At 38.8% G+C, this 11081-nt stretch overlaps 1 protein-coding gene across 4 annotated transcripts in view; it reads right to left on the reverse strand.

Annotated features, from left to right (window-relative positions):
- ddx3xb (DEAD-box helicase 3 X-linked b) overlaps positions 1-7401 on the reverse strand; it is a 27930-nt gene extending 20529 nt beyond the window's left edge. Inside the window, exons 1-6 of one of the 4 annotated variants that reach the window (XM_046057685.1) lie at positions 7358-7401; positions 6821-7156; positions 5370-5421; positions 4819-4866; positions 4305-4361; positions 3859-4062 (exon numbers count right to left, since the gene is read on the reverse strand). In XM_046057685.1, coding sequence (XP_045913641.1) covers positions 3859-4062; positions 4305-4361; positions 4819-4866; positions 5370-5421; positions 6821-6865 — 406 coding nt within the window. In that variant the 5' untranslated portion in view covers positions 6866-7156; positions 7358-7401. Of the gene's footprint in view, positions 1-3858; positions 4063-4304; positions 4365-4818; positions 4867-5369; positions 5422-6820; positions 7157-7357 lie in introns of all 4 variants that reach the window. The other 3 variants (XM_046057676.1, XM_046057698.1, XM_046057694.1) reach the window with 3 other exon arrangements.
- Positions 7402-11081: the final 3680 nt, after the last annotated feature.

The following is an 11081-nucleotide window of genomic DNA, read 5'->3' on the forward strand; positions in this document are numbered from 1 at the left end:
GCATTCACCAACTTTCTCAGTTGCCTATAACACCCTGTATGGGCCAACAGTTTTCTATGTGAAGGACTGGTCAGATTTCCTGCGAAAAGCAACTCACTTACATAAGCTATGACGTTTATGTACACAATATTACAGCAAATCATGTGAAACACAGTGCGATTTTGTGTTTTAGGTGGTTTAAACTAGATAAGGTGAGCTTGCCTGCAATGATGTGTGATAACTTTCATCGACCACTTGATCAGTACAACAAAATTCAAATAGGCCAGGAGGGAACAAAGATGAAGAGAATAAACTGCGTGATGAATAGCGTAAGTAGTGCAGGCGGTGTAGCACAGGCACAACCTGGAGGAGGACACTGGTCTAAATGACTGTAGTAGTATAACATTAAATTGCAAGTATATTATTAATTTCAAAGTAAACTGTAAGTTTGATGGTAATATATTCAATATGTTACTAAATTCAATATAATAGAATATAACTTAGCACTAGTATAATATTAATTCAAATTACAGCTGTTTCAGTTTGGGGTTGTTTTTTTATTCATTAACTTTGTGCAAGAAAAATGCTCTAGGCTACATAATAGTCTCCAACCTTGATTTTGGACAGGTTACTAACTCATCAATAATCATAACCGTTTATACAGAACACTGAGTTCAACATTTATGAAGTTTGTTGCAGCACATCAAGCTTTTTTAAAAATCCCACTCCATCCAGGTTGTGATTGATTTGTTCACAAAAAGTGATACTGACGAGAGTATCGGCTTTATGAAAAGTTGAATTTGTTTCAATAAAAAGCACCGATTTCGCTAAATAGCCAGCTAACGTTCCCCAAAACCCACATGCTCCTTGGATTTTCCCTGTTGTCTTCTATCTTACCGATTCCACTGCTGGTGACGCATCACGCTCTTGTTTTTCAGGAACGGGGCTGTTCAAGGTGGCCACAGAGCGACCGGCCAACCGGGTTAATCCACTGCAGTCAAGCCAGCCTCCACTTCGAAAACGACAGTCAAGCCAGCCCAGTTAAGCGATGCGTGGTTTTTTTCTAGGCATTACAGTAACATTGTGTCGCAGCACATTTCAAAATAAAAGTGAGCTTCTGCTGAACATAATGCAATTGATGTGGCAGAAACGACTGAATAAATAAATAAATGGTTAAGTATCTAAAGAAAATATTACATTACATTCTCACAGAAAGCTTACTACATTCAGCCAAGACTCGAATTCATGTAAAAAGAAAACCTTCTGTTTCCACTAACTCATTTCACTTCACAGGGACAGCAGACCATCTCAGGGAGACCCTCTGTCAGTATCAAAGCAATCTGATGTAGTATTTTTAAAATTACAGCCCTTGAAGGTGTGTAATATTTTCCCTATTCACAAAGATTCAAATTGACGTAAAAAGGAAACCTCCTGTTTCCACTGACTCATTTCACTTCACAGTGACAGCAGACCACCTCAGGGTGGGCCTCTGTCAGTATCAGAGCAATCTGATGTAGGTTTTTAAAGTTACAGCCCTTGAAAGTGTGTAATATTTTCACTATTTGCCAAGATTTAAATTGACGTAAAAAGAAAACTTCCTGTTTCAACTTTTAAAAACTCTAGTTTAGTGCCCTTTCACAGGGGCCGATGTGAAGCCAACCTGCGCTTTTTGTTCAAAATGTGGCCTCACATTTGATTCACATACAGCAGTGGACGGCAAGAGGCAGCCCATGAGCCAAATTAAAGATTTCAGTGCAAGACTCCAGCAAGGTGAGAGGAGGTCGACTCTGTGTTTTTACATCGATTACTCTTGGTGCTCAAGCGCAGTCAAGATGGATGTATACGTGTATGTAGGCTATTTATGTAGCCTATATAAATAGCCTAATTGTAGCCTATATATTGATTTATTTTAATTAATATATTACCATATTTTAATATAGGCCTACACTTGAATATATGTTGTGTGTGTATCATGAATGAACTACAAATTTCGTCACAGTCAAAATGTAATTCAATGTTTGTAACGTTGATATATTATTGTCGCATATGTTGACATCCTTGGAGGTATACAGATGAAATAACTTAATTAAAAAACAGTAGACCTATAATGTAACATGACAGTAAAAGCAGGGAACCTGAGGGCTATGCCTACAGAAGCTTAGAAACAGAACAACAGAACAACCAGCTGACCAAGATGAAAGACAGAAAGGGGTAAAAACCATATGAGGCCAACACAGTGGACTACTAGTAGGCCTATAAAAGAGGTATTGGCTTCTGATCAGCAAACTTCAGACCTCTATTAAAATGAATGAATTATCAGGATGATTCTTTTGTGGCTGTCCACCTCCACAGTTTGTCCAGTTAGAACAATTAATGATGTTGGTAATCTGTCCAATCCAATGACACTGTCACAGTCTTTGTTCTTGTGACTTGTTTATTGTAGAAATGGAAATCTAGTATGAGCAGAGGTGTGTGTGTGTGTGTGTGTGTGTGTGTGTGTGTGTGTGTGTGTGTAACAGTGAACAGAGACTGGGGCTATGTTGTTTTCTTCATTTGTTGAAAAAGGTCTTATGTTGTGAGAGTACCCTGACAATCATCTTTGAAATTTTAACCTTGTCCTTTGTAGATCCAATGTGACTTGTGTGAAAGGTGGTTCCATGAGCAGTGCCTTGCTATGGACACCAGAGACCTGAAGAAAGCGAGAAAATCAAAGTGGAATTGCTCTGTGTGCCTGTAATACATCGCACCAATATATCTTGTATGGACAAGGAAGTAATGGGAATAAAGAAATGATCCAAGATACACACATATGCACATTCTGAACAATTACATATTTTTTTTGTAATATATACACATAGCCTACTTTTATTTTATAAAGATGTTTAATATTTTGTCTATACACACACACACACATATATATATATATATATATATATACACGGAAATGTTTAAATGTGTATACATTTTGAAAATGGACATGAGACTGCTTTGATATTGGCTGACTGTTATTCTCTGGTGGTCACTTGAAGAGGACACTTTCAAGTGCTGTAACTTTAAAAACCTACATCAGATTGCTCTGATATTGACAAAGGGTCTCCCTGAGGTGGTCTGCTGTCACTGTGAAGTGAAATGAGTTAGTGGAAACAGAAGGTTTTCTTTTTACATGAATTCGAATCTTGGCTGAATGTAGTAAGATTTCTGTGAGAATGTAATATTTTCTTTAGATACTTGTGGTGTCTTAAGCATTTATTTATTTATTCAGTCGTTTCTGCCACATCAATTGCATTATGTTCAGCAGAAGCTCACTTTTATTTTGAAATGTGCTGCGACACAATGTTACTGTAATGCCTAGAAAACACATGCATTGCAAAACAGCGCGAGGGCTGGCTTGACTGTCGTTTTCGAAGTGGAGGCTGGCTTGACTGCAGTGTCAATCCTGTTACTACTGATCGCCACTCCGACTATGTTTTGGACGATTAACATTGCGGGTCCGGCGGGGTGGGAGATTACGGTCGGTTGTATTGCTAAATCATATTCCGGTTTCGCACAGATCTATTTTTTGGAGCGTTTAAGAGTGAAATAGGTGCACGGTAGATCCCTGCGCCTAACGTTACAGAAAGGAATCACAGTCGCTACTCTCTGCCTGTCTAGTATTTTTGTCTATGCATTATAAATAAATACGTTCACCTACACTTTTAGCAAACAAACCTTTGGACAAACAGGATTTTCACTTTTTAATAGCCTTAATTTTCGCAAAATTGGTTTATTACCTTTTAAGACTTTTTAAGACCCCGCGGACACCCTGCGTATAGACACAGACAAGGTGCAACAGGATAAGAAAACATTTTTTAGGTTTCATGCAGTAAAACCAAATCCCACCTTTATTTTCGTAGCCAGCGAAGCCCATCGGCTGCGCTGGGTTGATCGGGTTGAAGGCCCCGCCTCTGTTGCCGCGGTAACCTCCCCCAACACCACCTCGGCCACGCTCCATGCGAGGCGGGCCACGGTTAAAAGAGTTGCCGCCAGCCATACGGTTGTCATGGTAGCCATTAACAAAGTTGTTGCGCCCCCCATCCCAACCATCTGCAGAGGGAAGGCAATAATACGCCATGAAACACAATGTATGCAGGATTATTACTCATGAGATGCTGTGAGAGTGCTAATATTACTGTTTAAGTGCTTGATCAAGGTCACAGATTACTTAACACGCACTTCTTCACAGAGAAGAGGAGGAGTAACAAAACATAAAACATACTGATGAATGAGCAATGCATGGTAGGGAACTGCAAATGCAGAGTTTAGTAGAAGTTCAGAGAGCAACTTACAGTTGGCTGCGGGCGCTATGGTGTAGCCACCCTGTCGACCAGCAGCAAAGGCATTTCCTACTGGACAGGAAGACAATGTTTGAGCAGTCTTTTTTAATCAGTCACAAGTGCAGTTAATAAAGGTACCCTGTGGAGTTTATGACCACTGGTTCCATTACGCAGCAAAGTGGGTCCCCACTTTTTGGTTTGCATCATGCATGCATAGACACACAAGCATGCGGGTGACCAGATTCATATCCTGCCACCGGTTTCACACTATTCCACTGATCAACAGTTGATGGCAAGAAGAACCATAGCCATGTGCCAGCAAAGGCAGGGAAGAAGAAGACTGCTAGCTAGCTAACATGGATGTAAACAATGCAAAATATTCTGAAAATCAGCTTTGCAAATGTTTCATGAGGAAGGAAATACATTCAAGGGTTCACACAATGTACTTTGGTGAGTAACACTGAATGCGCTTTTTGTTTGTTTAAAAGAAAACTCCACAGGACAGCTTTAACTTGATGCTACACACCATTTTTGGAAGCGTCTTTGTTCCGTAAATGTGGAGGAATGTATCGCCCTGCAGACAGAGAGAGACAGTGTCCAGCATCACTTAATGAATTATAAAACTGTAAGGACTTGATTTTTAATTATTCAAAACTTCTAAAGCACCCACAGATAATCAACCTTCATTGATCTATGGTGCATATCTGCAGCTAGAAAACATGGAAATCCAATGCAGATTTCCGAACTCGTCACCTAGACTTGCGTCAGTGACGCACTTAAACTGTACTAATTTGAAATTAGTAGTGAACAAATAAGTGTGAATTTAAAAAAACAAAAAAAACAACGGAGTTTTAGTACTTCTGTCAGTTAAAGGACATTGAAAATATTCCCTTTGTTGTCTTTTGGTCAACATCCCTGTCCTTCCCAATTTATTCTCTATGGACCACTTCCTTGTTTGCTGTCTTTATGACATCTCCAGTCTTATTCCCGTGCTTTAATACTTGTCGAGGCAATGTTCAGGTTTGTGAGTGTCTATGCACATTCATAACTCTTTTAAAAACCGTGTTGGCTGCTTACTGTTAGTGCCTCCACCTTGTCCGTCTGCTGAACTTAAGTCTAGGACAGCGAGCTGGAGAAACAGAGACAAACTGTCAGAAAACCACATTCAGCAGAACAAATCTCCATCCTTGTTGCAGCAAGTGACACCAAAACCTGAGAACTAAAGCAAACAAGGTTTTTTTTTTTTTTCCCCCGGTAATAGCTAGATGAAGACTTTGCTTACAGACACTAGACAGTTGCTAAACTGTCACAATTTAAAGAAAGAGCGCACAGAAATATTCTTGGCTTTTTTACATTTCAGCACCAGTCAACTCTGCACAAAACCTCAACACACACAAATCCTATTATAGATATATCAGCAAACTGCACACAGCTGGTCTGAGCAACTTTACAAAGGATAGGAAAGTGATGAGAGGGAAAATATTTGATGTTGTTTTGTCCAGTTTTCTCTGAGCAGAGAGTGTCTAACTGCTGTTCAGAAAATAACTTTGGATTTAATTCTTATATTTACAGACAGTGAATTTTGGTCCTGGGGTGGGATGCTCTACACTGCAGCAACATTGGTGAACTGTAGGCTGATAAGGGGGATCTGATTTCTGCATAAAAACCTTCCCACTGCAGCTTTCTTTGCATCCTAGACGAAAAAGGGGATTTGTTTAAACGTGGTCTGAGTTGCGCATCCAACTCCCTCACACATTTGCCAGTTAGACCTTTCAAAAATATCAACTGAGAACATACAGTACTTTTCTGTTTCTAGCCAACTGCCTGACCAGTCAGACTCAGCTAGTCTACGTTGCCAGTGACGCAGAAGAAATAAGCTTCTCTTTTTTTTAAGCGGGACGCAGTCAAGACAAGCATGAAAACTGCAATAACGATACTCCGTTTTATCTGAAAGCCAGTGGGCTAAAGCGTCGAACACCGCATTGTTTCTGTCAGCCCCGCTAGCTCCCTCTCCGCATACCTCCATTTTATTATTGTGTCAAGCTGCAAGACAAACGCAGTGAAGATAATAGCAATGGGTGCGTTTCATATGGCAACAAGGGGAAACCGACGGCACCCCTCGGGCGTAATTGGTCATTTGGCTCGGTCATAATTTAACAGTTTGTCCACAGTCTAAGCGAACTGTCACATTTAACAATAAGACTACAACTTCCTTAAATAATTTGGACAATGCCTTGATGTAGCACACAGCTACAATCCGACAAACAAGGACCTTAAATGTTTTCCACGTCGTATGGTTCGTTCCCATTGACCTAACGTCACACTCCTCGCCCCGCAGTCGCTCATGGTCGCGTGACTGTTCATGTCAATGTAGAAATGAAGCGCACCCAACGCAAGCTAGCTAGCTCGCACGATAGCATCGTGTTAGCTGTGTTTTTGAGCTAGCCGGCAAGCTAACATTTACCCCTGACGTTATAACAAATTTCACCAACTGACGCTGCAACACACATTAAACTGACGCGGCTTACCTGCTGCTCTAGACCGTGGACATTTTCGACGGCCACATGACTCATAACTATAGAATATGGAGGAAAAATGTTGTCGTTGAAAAAAGGACCTCTTTGTTTGCCGGGTTTGATGTAATGTTATTTTTCCCTTTGCCTCTTTCCTGTTTCTGTGGTTACGACAGATGACAGTTATTTCATTGGCTTAACAGGTACTCGTAACTCTGTAAAATGCTATTGTTGAATTTTACGTGGTGGTAAATTCCTGTATTTTAGCTACAAGGATGGTACTTCATGCAAACTCAGCTGATGTCGGCTTGCTCTTCAAGCTGCTGAGCGTCATGCAGTAGTGAAGCCAGCCTGAATAACACAGGGAACAACATCCGGTAACGCCAATATAAAAGTCCACAAACGTGTCAAATGTTAGCTATAATTTGCACCAAATGTAGTCTGTAAAGCGATAACTACTAAACTTTAGCGCATGTAGTTTTAACTATATATCGCACATTTGAGCTATTATCAGGTAACATGTCCTTTATGTAAAATAAAAAATATGTCAACCTTTCTATATGTCAACTCTCCTTACTCCCGGATATCCGATGGGCTAGCGCTAGTTAGCTTGACAGACGCATCTGAAATGTTATTAATGCAGACATCGCGATACTTTAGTCATAGTTTGTCGCGATATCACCGCTACAGTACAAGCATATTGACCCATGGATGTTATGTCCATGACTGCAACCCAGTGGAACAGTGTAGATTATCAATAATCTTCTTTCTATGTTCAGTTGCCTTTTTAAAGTTTGCAAAAATTGTTGAACGTGTTGTGTCTGGAATCTTGTTAAACCCACACTCCCCAGTCTATAGCCTTTTATAGCATGTTAACACAGCTATATATAGCTTAGCATAGTGCAGTTTATGAAGTCCCCGTTCATGTCAGGATCTCAGGTCTGTCAGTGTTGTGAGTAGGTTTGACGTGAGGCTTCCCACTTGTGGTGGAAATGAGTAATGACTTTTTCCACTATGTTGCTTCACTTTGCCCTCAGTTTATTGTTTTATATTTCAACTAATTTTATATTCTAAGCAAACAGAACCAGTTGAAAGAGCAACACTTGTTTTTCCTACTTGCACCTCTGTAGAGAATTTGATTTGCAGTCAGTCACAGTCACACAGTACTAAAAATCAGTTACTTCATACAAATCATTGCTCAGACACAAAAATAGAAACAAGGTCTCACTTTACTTGGAAATAACACTAACAGGAAATATTTAAAACGTGAGTTTATTTAAATGTTGAAGACCCTCTGATTTCATGTTTTAAGACCTAAATGCTAAATAGAAATAAAAGTTATTGTAAGACATGACACAACTGTAGAAGGACATTTCTGACTTTAACCAGAGTGCAATGTGTTCAAGAAAGGGCAATATTTAACAATTAACACTTTCACTGTAGAAGGACCTGAGCGTGAACAGACTCTCAAAGGGGCAGACATAAACAAGGGGCATGAAAAGGGTTAATTTTTGCTTTAAGATCATATCAGAGTGGACTTTCTGGACCACAGTTGGCTTCCAAACTTCAAACATGTCTTCACATTGAAATAACACACACAATCAAATGAATATAGCCTTTAGTAATTAAGTATTTTTCTTTTTTCTTCACATGACAGACACATATGAAGCGCCTCTCATGACATGTGCACACCTGTGTAAGAAAAACACAGATGGCTCACATGCAGCAGGGGAGACTGGGGGCAATTGTAACTGTGATGTGATTTAGATGTAGCTCTATCTACACTGAACAATAGAGGTTGCTGCAGAGTGTGAGCAGTATTTGTGTTGGGAGTGAAGCAAGGGGCTTCTGGGTAACGTTGGGAGTTCGTTTGTATGTTTTTAGCAGCTACAGCATGCTAGTTAAACAGTAGCCTGTTCAATGATGTCTACTACTGTTAATAAACGGCAAAACTACAACATGAGTCAGAGAGCTTCATGACAGTAACATTCAATTTCTCCAATCAGAAACAAGGTACAGTGATGACACTTAATCTGCACATGCTCAATAAGATTCTCTCTCTGCCTGTGGAAAAGGATCAGGATCATTTCACCTTAGCAGAAGTTTTAAACAAAATACTGATTTTGAGGTATGAAAGTAACTTTTTGGATGTGCAGTATTTTTCTTCTGGTGTCTAAAGTTTAGATGACTGCAAATCTAAACTTGCATACATTTTATCTCTAGGTTATTGATTAACAATTAACACTAACAAACTATGCTTACATAGTTGTGGCTAGCAGGCATCCAAGATTTTATCATGGCTGCAACTTCGGGGGCAATTGTAACACAGTGTTAAATGACTACATGGCGCAATGTAAGCAGCTTGTTTGTCTGTTTTGAAAATAAACATATTTCACTAAATTTAAATGTAAAACCATATTAAAAAAAGGGTGTATTAAAAGAAATGGATTTGTTCTAGTATAAACAAATCACCAATTAACATAGGCCAACATTCTTTGTATAAAATAGTGTGTTTTATATGTGTTTAACAGAAAGTGTGAATATTATATAGGCCTAAGTCTGCAAAAGTAAAGTTCCTTTCATTGTCAGTTTGTCTGTATAGTGGACTTAAAGTAGTTGATGGTATAAGACCCAGCAAAACCAAAGAGAATGATTAGTTCACTAGTTAGAGAGAGCAGAGGATGCCTGACATCTAAGATAATCTGAACCCTTTAAAAACTCTTATGTAACATTATTAGCTGTAAAGTAATTACTTTGAGTTAGCCTAGGCTTTTACTTGAGATGCAGTTGGTTAATATGACTTATTTTTCAGTGTTACAATTGCCCCCGCACACTGTTACAATTGCCCCCGCCAATGACTAGTGTATCTCAAGTAGTTTGTGAGTTATTAAGGAAATTGTAAAATATGTTACAATTGCCCCCGGTCTCCTCTACTCCTGTCATGTTTGACATGTTAAAGTATATAAAGTGTGCGTACACGCCCATGCAATCTGTATATTTTGACAGCCGCCAATTAAGTTGAAATTAATGACAAATTCTAAATGAAACTCGAATCCATAAATGAAAACCAGTAGCATTATATAGCATTATTAAAGTCACTGTGCCTAACAGATTGTCACAGGTCCATCACTCATTAAATAGCGTGAGTTATACGCACAGCAGATGAATGCTGCAATTATTTTTGAGTGATGTCATATTTAAATAGTGTGTCTCTCTCATGTTCAAGTTTAGGATTGTTTTAATAGGGTGTGTGATATCTCATTGTACAAGGGTTGTGCTACATTTGCGGGGAATGCAGCCGACAGGGATGTTGCCATTGGAAGAAGGAGTTAATGTGCTTACTATATAGGGACCTGTCTACTGTATATGAGAGCATGTGCTGTGTTGTTTGAGAGTATGTGTTGAGAGATGTTTATTTCTGTATTTTGTGTTGTCTTTGTAAAGCTCCAAAGTCCAAAACAAATTTCCCTTCGGGGACAATAAAGTATATCTTATCATATCTTATCTTAACCCACCTTGGCTTGCAACTGTGAAGTGAGATGGCTGACATCACTTTCTTTTGCATTTCAAAGAACAAAGATAATTTATTGAGCACTACACACAGTTTAGATGACAGAGATAACAACTTGCGTTTCTATAGGTCCTAATTGTGTAATACTAATACTATAATAATTTCCAAGACATTTCCTAGAAAGAATTATGTAATTTGGTGCTCATTTTAGTAACATTCAGACAGTGTTAAACTGGTACACATCCACTTAATTAACACAAATTAATTGCTAGGCTAACATTATGAACTGGATCTGAAGCACAGCTTTTAATAAAGGTGCAGCAGTTAATCTTTCAAGATAAGAGCATCACTTCATTAGAGTAAAAACACATCAGAATGTGTAAAAAGTTGAATTTCGTCTACAAGCAAGCATGCAATTCAACAAATTTATAGTTTCCAAAAATAAATGAACAATGATTAAATAGTTCTTTCAAGTAAATTCCAACTTTCCCTGTAAGCACTAAAATTACACAGTTCTTTGCAGGAAACTTTCAAGGAAATTGTTTTGAAATTATGAGAAATTATTGGAAATTATTTTCCTCCGAGTTTTAGGTCACTCCAGCATAATATTCTTCATGATATCAGTGTAGCCGAAGCGACCTTGGTGGCACCAATAAAGAAAGAAGGAGGATTGTTGTGGTGTAGCCTTTTCTACACTCTCTTTAAATAAAGTTTTTTCTGGCATTGTTGCTTTAATTTTACAGTTTGACAGACAGACAGTTAACA

Source organism: Micropterus dolomieu, linkage group LG01 (assembly GCF_021292245.1).
Source record: "Micropterus dolomieu isolate WLL.071019.BEF.003 ecotype Adirondacks linkage group LG01, ASM2129224v1, whole genome shotgun sequence".
In the NCBI taxonomy this organism is placed as follows: Eukaryota; Metazoa; Chordata; class Actinopteri; order Centrarchiformes; family Centrarchidae; genus Micropterus; species Micropterus dolomieu.